The sequence below is a fragment of the Channa argus genome, chromosome 11, assembly GCF_033026475.1.
Source record: "Channa argus isolate prfri chromosome 11, Channa argus male v1.0, whole genome shotgun sequence".
Taxonomy (NCBI): Eukaryota; Metazoa; Chordata; class Actinopteri; order Anabantiformes; family Channidae; genus Channa; species Channa argus.
Genome location: NC_090207.1, coordinates 11355760 through 11376407, shown reverse-complemented (window position 1 = coordinate 11376407; position 20648 = coordinate 11355760). Strand labels below are relative to the sequence as shown.

Sequence of the window (20648 nt, the reverse complement as noted above, 5' to 3'; positions counted from 1 at the left end):
CATAATTTTATAATGCCATATGCTGCCATTGTATTTTATAATGCCATATGCTGCCATTGTACGTTTAGTTGTAGTAACAAAGACAATCCTGCAGGTGGTGGTAGACAATCGGCTCCAAGTCTAAACCAGCAGCTGAGGTTGTGAATGGACCCAAACAACTAACAATTACTATTCACAAAGGTGGTAACTGATACCTGACTTCATATTTTGTCATTCTGTTATTAAATGTATATTTAAAAAAAATGTAGGACTGTAACAATGCTGGTGTATATGATTCCCAGATGTTTTCTAGACAATCTAAAATCCTCTATCAACAATCATTTGTCTATTAGCAAAGCATCCATGTCACTTGTCACTTATGCTTTAGTTCAGTTAACTCTTCTAAATGTGATGAACCTTCCTCTGTATGCATTAATGACATCTGCTGATGTAAATAACCCTGCTGCCCTGTGTTCCTGTCTCTTGAATGCACAACTTATTCGGTAAATATTCTTGCTGCTACAGGCTGTGTTGACATGTACACTGACTAGTCCTTTTAAAAGAGAACACAGCTAGATAACCTTGTCAGCCCCCCCCCCCCCCCCCCCCCCCTAGGTTTGAGGTATATTTGAATCCCTGTCTCCAACCTAGACCACCCATCTGTTTTCTGTCCTGTTCTCTGCTCTTGCTGTTCTCAACCTTCTGCAGTATCTGAAGTGTTATCACTTACTGCTGGTGGTGCAGCAAGGAAGATAGTGCTCTTTCTCAGAAATGCTGCATACTGTGAAATCAACATGAGCATGGTGCATGTTTTTTTAGTGAGTTAATTGTAAGTTATGCAAGGAGATTGTTGTTGACTTATGTGAGTAATTTTTATAAACACAGAAGTACTTGCAATTTTTTTATTGGTTTTGATGATGTGAGTTTGGAGGTTAGTATGTCTTTCTTTATGATGTGAGTTAATGGCTAAAAAATTAGTTCTGCATTTCTAAAAAGAAAATTACATTACGAAGCTGTAATGTCTACTAAATGCTAATATCTAAACTGAAGTTTATAATAAAATATTTCTGATAACAAATTAAGTCTAAAGTGCAACATGAGGTAAGCCTGCAGCCTATCCCTATAACAGCTTCAAAAATATATATATATAGATATACACACACAGAAACTTGGATAGTTGAGTTTGGATCAGGTTTGCTTCATGTTTTTTCAGTGACCTGAAAAATGTTGAATCCACCAAGAGTTGTTTGTGTGAGTGATTTGCCATTGTAACATTTTCTATTCCCCTCTGAATTATCTTCACACACCTACAGATGCGGCCCCTTTCTCTCTCCTCTTCAGGCCATCAGCTCTCTGGAAAAACATTCCTTCATCTAAGCCAGATGTCGTCACAGGGAAATTTCAGCCTGACCTCTAATTTATTTATTTCCTTTCCTACTTAGACAGGGATCTGTTAGATCAAGGTAACCTGAGGAGGACACACACACACACACACAAAATGTTGCTGCTGCTGCTCCTGCTCGCTACGTGATCAAAGTAGCTTTTAAAGCAGGTGTCTTTTTTTTTTTGTTTCTTTGGACGGCAGATCCTCTGCCGTCTAAAGAATTTGTTTATGACTTGCACAGCACTTCTTTAGCTGAATCTCATCCAGATTTGTTGCCTTTGGTCACTTATCCACATGCTTTAACATCAAACACGTCACAAATACTTCTTCCTCTGAATTTTATTACATGTTAAAAGATAGCAAATGTTTGATTTCATATTGGTTTGATGGAAAAAAGTTCCCTTTTTAATAAAAACAAATATTGCCAACAGTGTTATTTGAAATTCTACCTCTTTACCTTTCTTTCCAGGTCAGACTCTTAAATAATGACCACTCAGTCAAAACCAGCAGCAGGTGCTGCTGACAACACACATATCTGTGTGTGTATGTGTGTGTGTTTTTCTGTAAATAGCCACCCACCACTGACACTATGATGTCTCCATTTGTCAGATGCTATCAGTGTTAATTAGAGAGGACACACAGGAAATAGGACCAGAAACACAGTACAGACACAGACAACAAAGTCTCAAAAAGCCCTATTACGCATCAGTAGTTTTATAGTATTATGCATACTATTTAGAATTATCTAAGATTAATCTATGCATGCATATGCTGTTACAACAGACACACTTCTTTAGTCTCTTTCTTTTTTCCCATTGTTTGTTATTGTTTCCTGTAGGTTGTATTATGCATGGTAGTTGTTTTATGTAAGAACCACTGCATTTGAAATACCTGTGAAATTGTCTGAGAATCATTTCCCTCAAAAGTGTCAACTAGAGGTTATTTTTGAAACTATTGCCTGGCTGATGCCGGCGCACATTTTTAATTTCTGGCACCTCTTCTTTCTCCTGCAAATAACTGCACATTGTGATGTTGTAATGCTTCAGAAGTGGCATCCAAAAAGAAAATACACACACAAGTCACAATAAAAGCGCTTCTTATATGTACAGTTTTGATCAGCATATTATGGTTTGTAAAGTATTAAACCAATAGAAAATACACACACTTAATAATGTAAGAAATAAAAATAGCTTCTTCCATTCTAAAATCTTTCTGACAGCTTCCCTGCATCTGGAACCTGGCAGACCCTTTTGCTCTGATGCAACTCCAGCAAAAGTATTTTACAATTTCCTGTACACTACACTACATTCCCTTTCTGATCCCACTTTACTTTTTAATCAGAAAGGGATGCATCAATTACTTCAACTAGTTATTCATCAGATTGCTTTAATTGTTTAGCCTCAACAAGTTCTGTAACCAAACAAACAAAACCACTATAACATCATCAATTTGCATTGTACAATTGTCCTGTGGTCTTAACATTTGAAAAATGAGTCTTTACTTTCCAACTAAAACACCTTCTGCATCAAACAATCTTTGTGGCTGTTATGATTCCAGGTTAATCAGTGCAAAAGCTTTATCCGCATTTTTTTTTTCATTTATGTATGTCATCTAACGAGGCTGAAATGCCATCAGCGTTCAAAATTCAAAACTATCCCCTTAGTGCTCCTCTGCACCATAACATCATGTGTCACCACAGAGTTCATTACATTAAGTGACCTCTCTCCACAGCCTTTCCCTGCTTTGTTAATCCCTGCAGCTGTAGCACCTCTGCATAAGCATCATTACTTTCACCACGACCTGCCTTCTCTTTGTTTCTCTCACTGCACTCTCATGTCAACATTATAACCAAACTAACCATGGACTAAACCTTATTTAATTGAAGACATCAAAAGAATAATAAGAAATTGAAAACATTGAAAATTTTCAGTATGCTCCAGTTTAGCTCTCTCTATTGTCATGACTACGTAAAGCACACATGGGGTCACCTGACGTTTCAATGAAAAATGCCTCATCAGTGAATTAATATGCAACAAAATCAGTGCAATATGGTTGAAATGATTCAATTGTTTGTTTTTTACATATATTTGAAATAAAAGTGGGTAGATTTTACCTTGTTAAATTTCTGTTCCAGTTACATCCGTTTTCAGCTCATATGTTGTATTTGTACCTGCTCTATTATCTCTTGGATTTCAATAAATTGAATTCAGTTAAATACATTTATGTTATGTAAATGTATTTACACAAGCTCCTCCTTTTCTTTCTTGGGGTATTCCACCCCCACAAACCTGATGGATGACCGTGATAATCATCAGGCTATAAATATCAGGCTGAAATAAAGTGGAGACAAGGCTATTTCATATAGAGAAAGACCGGCTGTATTTTTCCCAAGGAACTAGTCTGGAGACCAGTGAGCCCAACAGTCCTGCAAAGGTCAAGGGGCTGCTGGGAGTCTCAGGAAGAGAAAGAGAGAGGGTGGGGGGAAGGAGAGACGATGGGAGAATAGAGGAGAAGGAAGTACGAGGGGTGAGAGAAGGATCGTTTCTTAATCATCCGTGGTGCAGTGTGAGTGTGTGAGTGTGTAGAGCTCCTCTGGTCACTCCTCTGAAGCGCTGACACAGGGCGGACAGTCGCCCGCAATAACCGGCTCTGCATGTGGCAGCCCCCGGCTTATCTCTCGGCGGATCGCCCCCGGTGCCGACCCGTGCTGGCTGTTTCTCCCTGTATCATCTGATTCACACATACAGATGCGGTCGTGTTTCACTTTCTTTGCCTGCAAGGACCCGTATCCTTCACATCTTTCAGATCTTTGTTTCTGGACGACAGGCTGCGTAATGCTCCGGTGAGTGCACGGATGGTTTATGTTGTTATCTTTGCGTGTTTTTCCGTCTTCTTCCCTCTGTTACTGCTCTCCGAACAGATCTGAGATACAAGAGATAATGGGAAGCGAGTTTGGGAGGGAAAAGGAGCCCGGGCCTGCCACTGGAACACGGTTTATGTTTTGGAAATGGAGCTTTTTGTTTTATTAGATGCACTTCAATCTCACTGTTTTTGTTCTGTGTGAGGGGCGTTACTGGAGTGAATGTAGGCACACAAAGGCAGCTGCATGAAGCCAGTGTGAGGAGAGGATGCAGCGGTTCCCATCTTAGTAAAACTGTCTTAACGCATGTTAGGAAGTAAACTGAGTAAAAAGAAAGAAAGAAAGACAGAAAGAAATGAGCCAGGGACACAGAGGCAGCTGCACAAAGCCAGAGCACAACAGGATGTTGCCTTGGAGTTTCCCATCTGTTATCACCTGCAAATTTGCTAACATCATAATGTCTCTGAACAAGTGTACAGTAGGCTATCGTTTGATTTTTTTTTTTCAATCTTACTGAACCCGATTTAAAGGGATATTTAGAGCCAGCCTGTCTGCCTTTTGGCTTTAATAGGCTATATGTTTCAACAAATAAAGGTATTTTACCGCACTGCATCAAGAAACTGAAAATCACTCTGGTTTATAACATTTATCCTTGTTGAATAACCTGAAGAAATGTGGAGAATACATGCTCAGAGAGAACACCAGGCAAGCGCCATCTCCAGTGGTTATGCATTATTTATAAAGTTACTGTAGCTCAGTGCGGCACCTCCCAGCACAACTGTCAGGGCTCCCTCTCTCATAGACTGTGCTCTCACCTTACACACTGTCAGCCCAATTGAGGCTAACATGAGTGTCTTCTGAAGTATTTGGAAAGCAGTAAAAGAACACTCGTAGTCAAGTTACTGAGTGCATAACCCTCATTCCTTCAAAAAGAGAGGGCAAGAGAGAAAGAGAGCTAACACTCAATCAAGAGATTTGTGTTATGGACTGGTGGATTGTTAGTGAGTTCCCACTGATCATGAATATATGCGTGTGAAAGGCACACTATGACCTTTTCAGGGGCGGGAATTCGAACTAAAATGTCAAGTGAATCTAAAATTCCAACCAGAAAGAAATTAAAGAATAAAAAGTAGACTTAGCCATAATGTAAATTTGTTCCATCCTGTCAAACGTTACTCTGAAATGTGAAGCAGCTTCATATCGTAGATATTAAAGCATCATTAAATTTATGTGATTATCCTCTCTAGGCACATGGCGTAGATTAGGTTATGCTGCCATTCAGTGTTATGTAATGGTAACTCTCCTGCAAGACAAACCCTATTAACACACAGGCTCTGTTGCCCTGTAACTTCCATCTTTGTCTTTCATGTCTCCCCCGCAGCAGCAGAAGAAAATGTGCTGAACGATGCAGCTAATATCAGTGTCTTCCTACACTGAGCACAACCTGATGTGAAATCTCTACATTCACGAGAAGCCAACAGGGAGCAGATGACTGAAGGATTAAACGCATGCACACATGTGCAGATGTACACTCAGAGGACTTTGCATGTCCCAGATTTGACAAATGTCCAACTGTAGATCACACTCTGAATGGACCGCCTGACACTACTCTCTGGTATCATGGAAGAAGAGGAGGAGCCAACAGGGTGTAATTGAATTAAAAACACATGGCCCCTCCTCCTTTCTTCTCCTATCAAGGGTTTTGACTGGTTGATGATGATTACAGACTTCTAACAAACAGCAGAACGGCAGCAAGAGAGAGAAGAGCAGAACCAACCGTTCGCCCGTTGCCGTCCCATGATACAGCTACACATGTGAGCACAGGATCAGCCACACAGAGGGCTGTTTCTATGGATACCCCTGCCCTGGGTAGTATTAATAAGACTCACTGATATTCTGACTATATATGTGTGAAGAAGATCCTGTGAGAGACAAGAAGTGCACCCCTGCAGCCTCAAATAACATCTGGCGAGGAGAAAAACACGTCTTCATAAAGTGTAAAGAAGAAAATGCAGAAGAATTTTTTTTTTATGTTTTAGGATTCGCTACATTCAAATATTTAGCTGCAATAATGCCGACTAAACCAAATGCTAGATTTCTTTCCACTTGGTGTCATGTAATTTGATCCTTTCTGAGTTTTCAATTTTGTCATTTTTTCAACCAAACCATTTCCTAAACGCTTCAAAGATCAGTTCAATCATGAGTCCTACTGGAGTTTTAGTTCAGGACATTATTAACTAATGGTTGAGTAAAAGGGTGATTTTAAAAGAATCTGCCCACACTTGATTAAAGGCAATCTGAAATGTTTAACCAAAAAAAAAACCTGCTTCTTAAAGCCATGAAGGAAATGATTTTAACCTGCTAACAATTCTGAATAGGAATTTGGCAAAAAAAAATTTGGACCTTTTGTACACAAAATTACCCAAGTAGAATCAGGTCCCTACTTAAGATTGTAGACACAGAACCAGCATGTGACATTGTGAGGACGAGATGACAACAAAACAATTTTAATTTTGTTAATATTCAGAAGGTTAGAACTGGCTAAAGTCTATCATCTATCTATATTAACTGGAGATATCATGGCCAGACAGGACTCTCCCATTTTCCTCCATGGCTTTGACCTCAGTGGTCACTTTGTTGACCTTCGACCTCTTGGCACGGGTGTCACCGGCCTGGTACTCTCCGCTGTGGATCAACGCACTGGGCAACGTGTGGCAATTAAAAAGCTAGTGATGCGTGATGCTGTGACAGTGAAACACGCCTTGCGGGAGGTTAAAATCACCCGCCGTCTGCATCATGAAAATGTGGTCCGGGTTCATGAGGTTTTGGCACCTTATGGACGACCGCTTCCCACAGATCCAGGCCAGCTCAGCGCCCTGTACATTGTCCAGGAGTGTATGGAGACAGATTTGGCTCGTCTGCTGGAACAAGGACCACTACCCACAGGTATAGGAAACCAAAGGGGCCTTGAAATTTCAATCCAAATGTTCACTTCATTTATAGCAGAATAAAAATGTCACACTTTGTGAGCTTTATTGTAGATCAAACATATTTAGTAAAAGATGTAACAAATTTTTAATGAGTAAGGAGTTAAAATTGTAACTATAATCACAAGCAAGCATTGTAGTGTATCCTGATATCAGCTTTTTGCCCTTGAACAGATCATGCTACTCTGCTGTTCTACCAGTTGCTGAGGGGTCTAAAGTTCATCCACTCAGCTAACGTCCTGCACAGAGACCTGAAGCCAGCCAACATTTTCATCAACACAGACCAGCTGCTACTCAAGATTGGAGACTTTGGGCTGGCCAGGATAGTCGACCCTCACTATTCTCACAAGGTAAGATTGAGAAGCACAAAGAAACCCAACATGCATCCATACACACACACACACACACAATTGTAGCCAATGTATCAGTGGCTCATATCGTTTTTTTTTGTCACAGCTCTGTCTCAGTTTTCATGTGAGAGGTAAACTTTCAATGCATTATTGACATTCTCCACATTGTGTAATTGGTTCTGTCCAACATGAAAGCATTTCTCATTTTTTCCCCCTACAAATAGCAACATTTTAACGCATTTCCCAAAACTAATTAAGTTCAGTTGTCTACAGTTTACTCTACAGTGAACTGCATATGTCCGTTTGATCAAAATACATTACTTTATTCTCATTCTTACAAATCATTTACTAATAACTTCATGTTCACATAATCACTTGCATATTGTCACAATAATAAAGCCAATTTATCAATAAATTTTTTGTTAGTTTTTTGCCATCCTCCATCAGATTTCATTGCTTTTCCATGTTATCCCTGCCACAGCAAAACACTTCTTCAGAAAACTCATAACCATGTGTGCCAAAACATCAGAAAATGGATGTGCATACATATATCCCATTAATTGAGCTATACAACATCAACATCTGTTAAATTCTCCTGAAATTGAGATGGGAGTGGTGAGCAGAGCTATGCAATTGTGTGAGACAATGTCTGTTGTCATCACTCTGAAGTCATCAGACAATGGTTTGGTGCCCACCCGAGGATGTTGAGAGTGTTCCTACCACAGTACTCCTTATTCTAGAGTCCAACTGAGGATTGTTTTTTTTTTTTTTTTTTGTTGGAATTATTTGATGGTCCACAATCAGTCTAAATCACGCTAAAGCAGTTTTTATATTAGCTTCATAGAGAAGCCCACATAAAAGATTAAACGCTGTCCACATAGCACTGGCTGCATTGGGTTTGTCTTGTTGGAAATGGTAGTTCTGCAATAACTAATCATGCTATAAATATTTAAGTCAGCAAAGTTGATGAAGTTAGAAGGATTTTTCACTCTCCTCAGTGCTCTGACACAGTGTGTGGGTTGTTCTGCTGCTGATAGATGATTCTAGGGAGAGTATAGTAATATTAAACATTATCTTCTCCCTCCCATTGAGGCTGAGATGCTATCAGTGAAGAGATAGCAACTCCTCAAGTCGTGCTTCTGTGAGGTTATCAGACAGCAGTGAGCAATCCCTTGTCCCTGTGTGGGACTGGACGGGCACAATGACAGGATACTGTTGCAAAAGAACCCTCTTATCGAAGAGTCAGTAAACTTGCACATGTTTTGTTCACCTCACAATTGAAGTGCGAATTAGCTGAGTAGTTAGCTTTTAAATATGTAATCTCAGGTGACACATAAGATGCAACTGCTCTTTTTCTGACAAAAATCAGCTTTTTTAAAAGTACAGTACAGTAGTTGGCCACATGCAGTCAGAATTTCAAAGCCTCAAACTCCCCAAATGTGTGTAACTATCGGTTGGTAACTGCTACACCTCTCAGAATGATTCTGCACTTCATAACTACAGTCCCACCAAGCTGTCTTTTCTTCTGTGATTGGTTTCTCTGATTACACATCTCCATGTCTGTGGCGCTGACCTGTCTTTCCTAATAGAGCTCCTCCCCAGCCCAAACCCTGCCCTGTGATTAAGTTGTTATTCCCAAGCCTGGTATCAAGTTTTGGGCTAATCAAACCCTATGATTAGGCAGTCCATTGTAATTTCTGAGAAATTAATATGACAATTTACAGCGCTTTGAGCTGCTTTATTATGCATGAAGATCCCACAGCAATACTGTAATGCTAGCGGGGCATGATGTGTGTGTGTTAGTATGTTTGTGTGTTTTGTGTCTGAGCATGTGGAGAGGAGCTCTTGTGAAAGGCAATCTTTGTCAGTTCAGAGCACGGGACTGGGGATCAGCTGGGTGCAGACACAGGGGGTGTGTTTTGAGGGGAGGAAGGGGTGGAGGGGAGGGGAAGGCAAAGAACAGATGAGGTACAAGTGAAAAATACTGAGAGGGAAGGAGCTGTAAAAAAAAAAACAATTGCAGAAACGGGCGAGGGTGAGCAAAATCTGAAAAACAAAGTATCAAATAGAGACAAGAAGTGCAAGAAATGAAGATAGTTTGGGTCGTGGAGGACAGCTGAAACAATGTTTCCTTGTATCTCACTCTGTTCCTCACTCTGTGTGACATACAGAGTGAATATACACTCTCACGCTGTATACCTACTGAAACAGCTGTCAAACAAAACAGTGCTCAGTGTGATAGATAGGTATATGTGTGTGTGTGTGTGTGTGTGTGTGTGTGTGTGTGTGTGTGTGTGTGTGTGTGTGTTCGTGTGTGAGTGTGTGTGTGCGTGTGTGTGTGTATAAGATGACGCTGGCACTGGGCTATTTGTGATGCAGTGTTGACACCAAAGCAGATGCCTGCAGTGAGTGTGTGAGCATCTTCACACTTATTTAATAATGCAGAGCCAATGCGCTTCTTTTTCAGATATTTTGTGGTAATGGACGTAGGCAGTATTGACTTCAGCTGGGATGGAAATTCACAACTAGTATTACTTTCATATTGGGCAATAAAACAAAACTGATGGCTCTAGTTTTTATGTCTCATTTGTATTGCTTTCAAATAGCAAATTGCATTCAGTTGATCCTATTACAGCAGTTTTGTCGGCACACTGTGACTCTGCAGTGAATTGAAATGAGGTCATTTGAATAGTTTTCTAGAAATACGCTTTTGACTGCACAGACAAACATTTACTCAGGCAAAGAGGGATGACAAAGAGGTTTGGAGGAGTGAGGAGGAGAACAGAGGCAGAGAAAACATTATTGGTGATGTCGTTTACATTCTACACTTGTAGACTTGTTAGTGTGCATGTGTGAATGTCACCTGCTGAGACATGGCTGGATCTGCCCCAAAACGATTTGTGATGTGAAGGATAAAGAGAAGGAAATAGAGGATAGGTGAATAAGGAGAGTGAGTGTTGAAAAGGTGAGTGAAAGGAAATGATGAAAGAGACACCGGGTGGAACTGTATGCAAACGGCAAAAGAAGGGAAAAACATGGAAATCATGGCACACTGATTTGTAGGGGACCTCAGGTTAAGGACAATTGATGTGAGCAAAGTGAAAGATTATGACAGGTGGAGAAAGGTCAAAAGGAATGAAGACAAGAGATGTTTTGACATGAAACTTGGCCATTCCGTCGAAGCAACTGCTTACCAAATACTCACCAGGAAGCAGAAAGGAGAGCTCGGATGGAGAGAAGGTGAGAGGGGGACAGATAGGGAGAAGATGAGGTGAGAGTATGTTTGTCAGACCATCGCTGAGCACTCAGCATCAGTTTCTGCTCTGTCATCTACTGGCACACAGAGGAGAACAGCCAACAATGAGCAAGGGCAGTGAGGACACAGAAAGCCTGGAGAGAGAGAGGGGGTAGAGAGCATAATAGGAGACTGTAAGAGACAAATAATGCAGGGGTAAAGAGGTTAGGTAAGGAGAGGACAGCACAAGAAAAGCAACGGTGCGAAGAGAAGACCAAAGAGAGATGTCGAAGTGAAGTTGTAGCTTCTCAGCTATTAAACAGTGCTGTGTTTTTCTGGCAATCATTAGAAAGATGCTCTGAAAAAAAACCCTCAAAGAGCTGTTCTGACATTAAAAATACAAGACAGTTACTTAGGCTGTGTTCTATGTAGCAGCACATTGCTGAAAGTGATGTATAAGTGGGAACATTGGCGTGGGTAGGCCACAGTGAATAAAGGCTCTGAGTCATGCCCTAAACCTGCTGATCGAGACATAATTAACCAAGCATTTTTTTCATCTCCTGTGATGAAGAGGGATCTGGCTTTCTTAGCTGTCATGTAAAATATAAAACCAGAGGCACCATGTTCTGCTTAGTGGGATGTTATTCTTGTGCTACAGGTGGCCCAGCATAATTTAAATGGTGTGAAAAAGAACATAGCATTTCCTGACATCCATTATTTGTAGGAAAATCTGGGTCAGTGTCTGGGTGTAAATGGAGTAATTCTGTGGGAAGTACCAAATAGAGAGAGAGAGAGAGAGAGATAAGTGAATGGTGAGACAGGAAATGGAAATAGTACACTTAAGGGGGGAGGTTATAAGTGGAGAACAGAAGGGGAGACAAGCAGTGAGAACAGAGGTGGGAGGTGTAGAGAGTTACCAACAAACTCCCTTTTTTCAACAATAACAGTTGGAAAAGGGAGTCAGTTACATTTTTCAGACAAAAGTTGCCAAAATAGTATCCAATATGGCAAAGTATGGACACTTGCCATTGACAGCTGCAATGAAATATGTAAATGTGTGAGAATTTTAACGCGTTGCTTAAGGATTCTCTTGAATACCATGACGAGTTTAAGAGCACAAGGCAGACAAATCTGGCTCAGTAGAACTACCTGGCCAGAAAAGAATAGAAATATTATGTGGTAATCGCATAGATTTTAAGATTTTGTCAGAGTGTGAAACAATCAGAGTGAGAGTTGGAGTAATGGTGAGAGCTTTAGTGATAGCAACAGCCAAAAACATCACATAGTAAGTTTGTCTGATTTGTAAGTATGTTTGCCCGTGGCTCATCTCCGTGCACAGAATCATCAGTGGTAGTCACAAGGTGAACATTTACAAAGCACAAGCCAGACAAGAGCCTTGTTGTAGCAGCCATAATTAGAGGACGAGATATACAGCAAAGCACCAAATATTCAGGTAGAGACTCAGGGGAATGTTTTCCACTTCAGAAGACTGTTCCACCTTCATGTAGGAGACATAACATGATGGATCCCTTGTCAGTATAAATGAAATGATTTCCCTTGTAAGCCCAAGTTTCCTTTTGTGGCTGACATTACCAACCTAACAATGTTTCAACTCTAACAAAAAGATCAACACAGCCCCTGCTGGACTGCAACCAATATTAATACACACAGGTGCATGCAGACTTACACATACAGCTACGGATGATTCAATCTGTTGCATGGTTGTTACTAAAACTACTAGAGAATATCTTTCTGTTACTCTTTTAGCTTAAATCTTTCTGCAATGTTTCTCTCACCCACCTCCTCACCTGCTTCTCCAGGGCTATCTGTCTGAAGGTCTGGCAACTAAGTGGTATTGTTCCCCCCGCCTGCTCCTGTCCCCCAACAACTACACCAAGGCCATTGACATGTGGGCTGCTGGCTGCATCCTGGCTGAGATGCTTACGGGACGCATGCTGTTTGCAGGTACTCCTGCAGAAACATGGTATTGTTTATCATTCGGACAAGGAAATACGATCATATCATCAATATTAATCTGGAGAATATTTTTTACCAGAGTATATTTATACGGGTTTTCTAGGAACAAGCAGTTTAAGGATGAACTTAGTTCTCTGGCACATCAGTAGCATCAGAATCTGCAATATATGGGTGCTCAGTTTGAGAAAGTTACACCAGGTTATGTTAAACATGAAATCAAGTATATTTAAGTGGCATGATCAGTATAAATCAGTGGTTTTTAACATGTAAAGTTCTTTCTATTATATTAAGCGTGGCCTAAAGATAGTTTTCTTTCTAGAGTCTCCTCTACCAAAGACACTTTATTCTCTTTGTGCAGGCTACTTTTTGCCTGACTAGAATAACAATGATAACAGAGAGTGCTGTCTGAAGTAGATGTAGTTCCTTATGACAGGCTTATTTGACCTCCACCAGCCATGAACCACAGGAGATATGCTGCCATAAACCCAATAGCATCATACGTTCCTTGGTGTGTTCCACTAGACTAAAATGTCAGACATATGAAGAATTGTTTACTTTATGTATCGCTGTTTCACTTACACCAGAGTTTACACAATAGTTTTTTGTTTACCATAAGAAAAGCAATGCACTCTCACAAAAACACAGTACCACTGTTTGCCTCTTTCTTGTAAGACTGGTGAATATGTTGGTGTAGCTCCACCTGCTGGTGTCTATTAGCTAAATGGAAACATTTAGAGGGCAAATGTGCTGAAAATACTGCTGCAGTGCTCACTATGAGCTCATCCAGCATGTTGCACCTGCAGCAACCAGTGCTTTTAAATTAGTTGTAGTCTTAAAATGCGGACTTTCCCCAAAGTTTAGCTTGTCAGGTATAGATTTCCCCCAGATGTGAAAGATCTCTAACAAATTCAACTACAACCCCAATTCCAAAAAAGTTGGAAAGATGGGAAAAGTTTGTCACAGGTTGGTGAACCCTTGCCCATTCTTACATCCGAGAGGCTTTGCCTGGCTAAAATGCTCCTTTTATATGTCTTACTGGCCTGTTGCCAATTAACCTAATCTTCAAATGCTCCTCCATTGGTTTTTGATTTGTGGCAATTACTTTTCCAGCCTTTTGTTGCCCCTCTTTTTTGAGATGTGTTGCTCCCATCAAATTCAAAAAAAAAATTTCTCAGTTTCTGATATGTTGTTTATGTTCTATTGTAAATGAAATTTGGGTTGATGAGATTTGCAAATGATTGCATTCTGTTTTTGTTGAGGTTTTCACAGTCGTTTTGTAGATGTTTTAGGTTGAAATGGTCATCATGACGATGGGGCAAAATTTAGAATGATGTGGGATTTTTACAAAGTAGATATTCTACCCGCTGTCCTGCCGGATATACACTTAAAGGCAAAAGAAAAACATGATGGTATGATTTTAAGTAATAGTAATAAAATTTAAAGAAATAGTTATAATATAGGGTCTATATTTTACAGTTTCAAACTTTTTTAACAGGTAACTGCAGTGACCGCAGTGTTTTTTAATGGATTTTCTAGCTTTCACTTGATACCTCCCACCTCCTCTTTGACTCTAATTGGTCACCTTTTTTTTTTTTTGCTTATGCAACTGATCCTCTGTGTTTTCTCTGCTTGTCTCCGATTGGTTGGCTCCTTCCCAGGAGCTCATGAGCTGGAGCAGATGCAGCTGATTCTCAACACAGTGCCGGTGTTGAGAGAAGAGGACAGACAAGATCTGCTACAGGTGACCTCTGGGTGGCTGCAAGTCATATGTCTGCAACTGATGGTTTTGATACGGAATAAAACTTCAGTGTCATGTTATGTTTGTCATTTTCACCATAGTAAACATTCATTTAGTGTCTTGGTTGGTTAAAAAAATAAATAAATAAGCAATAAACACTTTCATCCCTGCTGTCATATTTTCCCAGGTGATGCCTTCATATGTCAGCCATGGATGGAGAGTCAGGAAACCCTTTTCTAATTTACTGCCAGAAGTGGATGTTCAGGGTGAGTGGGGGGATTTGAGTAGGGTTAGGCAAAGGGGGACATAAAGTGGTGAAGACTGTGAAAGATGAGTAGGTTTGGTGATCTAACACATTATTTACCCCTGACAGAGTACGGTGAATAGAAAAATATATTATTCAAAACTCCACATGCCAATTCAAATTTATTTCACATCTTTTTCTACCCTCCTCTTTCTCTCCATGCAGCCGTGGACTTCCTTGAGCGAATTCTTACTTTTAACCCCATGGATCGGCTGACAGCTGAAGCAGCACTGTCCCATCCATTTCTCCAGCAGTACTCTTGTCCAGAAGATGAGCCTACCTCATCACATCCCTTCCACATTGAGGATGAACTGGAGGACAGCCTCATCACTGAGCAGAGCCTCAGCAGCAGTAATAGCCAGGCCTCCAACATCCACTGGGACAGGTTTGCTCGTTCATGTTTCCATACCCTGGTGTGGAATGTTTCCAATTATTCTTTGTATGTTTTGGTCAAACTTCTATATCATGTCAGTTTGCCATTGCAACAATAGATTCAGAACTCAGTCTCACATTTACATCATTAACTGACAAAGCAACTTGTAGCTGCAAAGACGTGTGTCAAAAAACTAACCTACACTTTGCTTTACCGGTCATGCACTGCATTAATTTGCTAGGACATCAAATATTTGCACATATCTCATTTGAGGATAATCCAGAATCATTTTGAAGTTGTTGTCACACAGTGTAATTCTCCTATACTGTAAAATGAAAAACTGCTAGAAACTGGCAGACTTAATACACTGAAAACTAACATTGTTATAGGGCTAATATGAAAATCTAATTTCTGACTTGCAGATACGAGAACAGTTTGTCAACAGATGTGTGCTGGCAGCAGTCAGGTGGGAGGTGTCAGTGCATGCCCCCTGGCCACATTACCTCTGACCTGGGAGACACCACAGAGGATGAGGAAGTGCAGAGGGACCCCCGGGCCAGTTCCACCTCACTTTTAGAGGAGGCTCAGGTTGGATATGTATTGCCAGCCTTTCACATATTACTGGATCTTACCTCAAAAATAATAACTACTTCATGTTATTGAAATGCAGAGTGAGTTATAAAGACTTTGCCAAGCTTAAAGATGCTATGTATGTAGGTTGTTTCATGGTTAATAAAACCTCGATTTCACAATAGTAGTATTTTTAAAAAGTATTGTAAGTCATGGGCTCATTCACCACTCCCTACATAATGTGCACTGAGTAGTTCACTCAATGCTGAGCAGTAAAATAATATTTTGGACCGTTGTTTAAACTACACAACAGTAATTTCCTTATCTTTAAAACGGGAGGAATTGCATCATAGCAGTGTTATGCACATTAGCTTTTAGTTTAATTGTTTAATGTTTGAGCGTGAGAATGTATTTTTTAATGGAAATAGTAATAAAATAACATGTTAAATTTTTATTGTTTAATTTTTTTTTGGAAACAATTATATGCAGGTGAATGTCATGCCTACAAGAATATATTAAAAAGGTTGGGGTAGGGGCACAATAGAGTGTTAAAAAAAAAAACATATTAGAGAACAATCAATCAAATCAATTCTAGCAGGTCAGTATCATGATTTGGTGTAAAAAGTAATTTCCCTCACTGTCTCCATGTACACTGTCTTGAATTTATTCTGCAAATTTGATCGCTGTTACAATATAACACTTTTAGGATATTTAATAACAAATTGGATAATGCAGCTAAATCCTAATCTCCTACTCTGTGTCTATCTTATACAGGTCGACCCCCGCAAATATTCCCACAGCAGCTCGGCTGAACGCTTCCTAGAAAATTCTCACTCTTCTCTGGAACGGGCTTGTGGTTTGGGGTATGGGGAACTGGACTGTGGTCGCTCCTGTGACTACAAAGTAGGTTCTCCCTCATATCTGGACAAAATTGCCTGGAGAGAGGGAAAACCTCAGCATTACTCAGAACCTAAGCTGATACTGGATCTGTCTCATTGGAAACGTAACACCAACATCCTCCCTGTGCCTGTTGAGCCTTTTGGTGGCAGTGTGGAGGACCTGGTAGTGATGAAGGAGGAGAAGCCAAAACAGGAGGAGATGGGGGACTTATTTCAAGAGATCTCTCGCTGGGTAGAGAGCACCCAGTCTCGTCTGCAGTCGCCTAGCCCCAGTCCCACCTTAGGGCCATGTTCACCTTCCTGCTACACTTCTTCTCCCCCTCTCCCTCTCTCTCCAACTGACCTCTCAACTCCAGTCTTCCATTACACGGATGTTGTGAGGCAACCATCACCTGAATATGATGACCACAGACTAAGCCCTATTCGGCCTGTCACCTCTTCCTCTAATTCCCTTCCCTCACTTCTCCCATCATCCCCCACCTCTCCACTGCACCCTCAGTCACCCCAAACAATGTCTCCCCTTACTACACCATTTTTCCCTCTCCCAGAATCTCAACCTCTTTCTTCTACATCCTCCATTTCTCAGCCAGAAAATGATGACTCCATGGAGTCGCTTCCTGTCAAGCAAAAGGAACGGCTGTTTGACCTGGATGTGTTCATATCTAGAGCCCTGAAACTCTGCAGGCAGAACAAGGAGAAAGCAGACAGAAGGAAAGTGAAAGAGGCAGGGTGGAGGGAAGAAAGCAAACAGCCGAGCAGAAAGGTGACCAGGCTTCCAGAGCACAGGACTCCACCACCACAGACCCCCAACTCTTGATGCTGAATTCCAACTTCACGTTCACCACAAAAATGCATCATAATGGGTAGCACTTCCAGATGTTTATAGCTCTTCCACATAGTGAGGGACTTTAGTGTTAGCAGCTATTGCCTCTTTGGTACTACTGTAATGACTCATTACATGCTGTGACAAAAACCCTCACTTATACAAGCAATTCTGCAACTTTGTCAAGAGGTGCTCTCAGGCAATAAGTCATCATTTGGGTAAAATATTAAAGGAAAAATAGCATTGTGAATATTAAGGACATGTTGTGGTAATTGTAGCTTGCGCTCAGTGACAGTGGCTTTTTCCGCAAATGACTGGCAATTGATAATAGTAACATACTGGAGAGGGACCACTTTCTTTGCTTTAGGTTTGCTTTAGACTCCTCATTTTATGTTACCCATTTCCCAGCTGTGTCATTCAGTCATTTTTTGAAATATTAAAGTTAAAATGTTAAAGTCTTCCAAAGGTGGTCTTCACCGAATGTAGGATAGTACCATAATAATTGCATTCCCCAAGTTGCTCTGAATGTATTAACTGAAAAATAATCAGTTGAATTGTACCACAGGGTGAACCATAAGGATTTTATTTGTTGTTTTATTTGATGTTAAAATACTTTCACAGTGACTTAATGATCATATATCACTACTACCTGCCTTGTAAATTTGTGGTTATATTTAATTATATAGTATATTTCTCAAGACTAGTGTTAATTATATTCTTGTGTCTAAACCTTTCATTTTGGACTATAGCCAGATTTATGTTAATTTGAAGTGAGCTGTATTTTGTTTAAATGTGGAATGCTTTATGGTAATAATTTATGATTATTCAGCTCTAGCTTGATCGTGAATAGTTTCATATCTTGTTTGCCTGATGTACCAAACAAGGTCATCATCTTCCATAGAGAAAGCAAGAGAAAGCAAGATATATGTCATTGTTTTGCCCACTTAAATGTTATCTACAAAAAGCTGCAATGCAAACATCCGTATTTTATATTTTGGAGAATTTTGTCATTGGTAAGAGGCAGAGTATGACGTGGGTGGGTAGATAGTTTATCACAGGGCCACACATACAGAATACATTCAGACATAATGTAAACACACTATTTACATGTGGCTTGTGGAAGAAAACCCATGCAGGCACAGGAATAACATGCAAGGTCCACACAAAAAAAGCCACAACCAGCCAGCAGGTTTGAATCTTTTAAGTTGGAATTTGTAGTCTAACCACTCCTCCACCATGCTGCCCATAGCAATAGTACTGTATGGAAGTTAAAATTATAATTTCTTTTTAAATACTTTTCTATCTAGTGTGTTAGACAGTCGAGATTTAATTTCTCATCACTAAGGTAACCAAATAAAGTGAAAGATGAAGCCAGAAACTAAAAAATGGAAACTGAACTGAAATAAAACTTACTCTGCTGAGATGATGCCAAATAGAAAAACTGTTAAATCCACGTGCCTCAAAATCTGCAGCCAGAAGAAACAGACTTCCCCATTGTTGGTGTCATGTTTTGTCATGTTTAGTGTTGATTTCCACATCTGATATCCATTCTGACTAGACTACCTTCCATTCTGTTAGCAACAAGTCTTTCACACCCCCTGAGATAATAATGTTGACTCTTCCATTGAACCAAATCAACATAGAACATTCAGTGTGAGAGGAACTAATAGCCTCAGTCAGAACGATATCTACCTTTGCAACATTACAGTAGCATCACCTTCTTTGCGGTACCCATAATCAAGTTTTCAAATATTTTTGAATCTGTGAACTGTTAATGCACATACAACATTGTCCCAGAAAGGTGGACTTTCATAATACCTGTACCCATTTTACAAAACGGCAGCCTGTATAGTGTACACAGGTTGTGAACAGATCACCACTTGCACAAAAGAGAAGGATTTTCTGATAATCGAGCCATACAAGAAAACCGCTGACACACCTATGATAGAGCTATGATATGGCAAATTCAGGTATATTGTTTTACATTCACAATAGACGTGAAGCACATTTAGAATCACTAGCACATTCAGAAATACAGGTTGTTTTCAGCATCAACTCCAGTATTGTCACTGCTCATTTTAATCAAATCATCCTTTTAAGACATTAAGCATTACTTGGCTAAATTGATAGACTAAGTGAAAAAGCTGTTTAAGTAAACGAAATACATTTTATGATCATTATCTAATTATAGAAATTAATAAAAGCTGTGCTTCAGTTAAACGTATTAAAATGAATCCAACCTGTACTGTGCAATGATCACAACCTGTATTATACAGTTTCCTCGGCAGGTATAACCAAAGCCAGCAATAACATTAGAGGCATATTACACAAACACTCTGTAACATAAGTGGTTACTGAATCGATGTTTTACTGTACAGTGAGTGTGTCAACATACAAAAATGTGCCTCAGTACACCTTAATGCTTCCAGCTTGCTGAATGTAACATTTCTCTCTGTCCTGCATGGCTTTCACAGCTATTCAATAGCTTCTTTTCTCCACACTTTCCACTGCATAACGGTCATGTCTCTGTGGGCTCTTATTTCTTTTTTACCCACACTTTAAGGGGGCCTCAGTTTTTCATTTGAGAAAAGCTGTCTTTTTAAATGCTCAGTGTTGATTGGTAATATCTCTTTTTGCAGTTTCTGTTTTTTGCTGGTAAATTAATAAAAGTATACTTCAAATACTACTTGACCTGATGTTTTCTGCTGCCATAATTTAGGATTTTTTTCATATTTTATTAAGTTTAATTAACTTAATGTACATTTATAAAGGGCAGATCTACATTTTTTCAGTAGATTAGGGTTATTTCTTGAAACATCACTGACATTCTCAAATATTTACACACATAAAAACTCTTACAGCACAACCAACATCAAGCCAGACCTCTGATGCTATTTAGCCAGTCTTACTGGGCTCTTTACTGTGGAAATCTTTAGGTATTTTCCATGTTTTAATCCATCATACTATCTGGGAGGTTAAGTGGGTGTGCAACTCCAAATGTCATACAAATCTATCTTTAGTGCTAAGAAGAACAAAGGCTTTGAAACAGATGGTATGACCTTTACAGACCGCTGATCTCAGCATCATAGAGTAAGTCTGACATTACATGGAGAAACAGGTGACACTGAGACAACTTGTCTGCCCGATGTGTTTTTAATCATTTTTGGAC

The 20648-nt window shown here is 39.9% G+C and overlaps 1 protein-coding gene across 3 annotated transcripts; it reads left to right on the top strand.

The window, feature by feature from the left end:
- The first annotated feature begins 689 nt into the window (after window positions 1-689).
- Window positions 690-20165, top strand: mapk4 (mitogen-activated protein kinase 4). Of its 3 annotated transcripts, XM_067520646.1 has the most exons (10): window positions 690-910; window positions 1293-4205; window positions 5605-7169; window positions 7385-7560; window positions 12616-12760; window positions 14431-14513; window positions 14698-14776; window positions 14980-15199; window positions 15610-15775; window positions 16532-20165. In XM_067520646.1, exons 3-10 carry the CDS (start codon window positions 6803-6805, stop codon window positions 17471-17473), a joined length of 2178 nt encoding a protein of 725 aa, XP_067376747.1. In that variant the 5' UTR covers window positions 690-910; window positions 1293-4205; window positions 5605-6802; the 3' UTR covers window positions 17474-20165. The 3 variants fall into 3 exon arrangements, with proteins under 3 accessions (XP_067376747.1, XP_067376748.1, XP_067376746.1); XM_067520647.1 differs by having other exon boundaries at window positions 690-4205; window positions 5608-7169; XM_067520645.1 differs by having other exon boundaries at window positions 690-4205.
- Window positions 20166-20648: the final 483 nt, after the last annotated feature.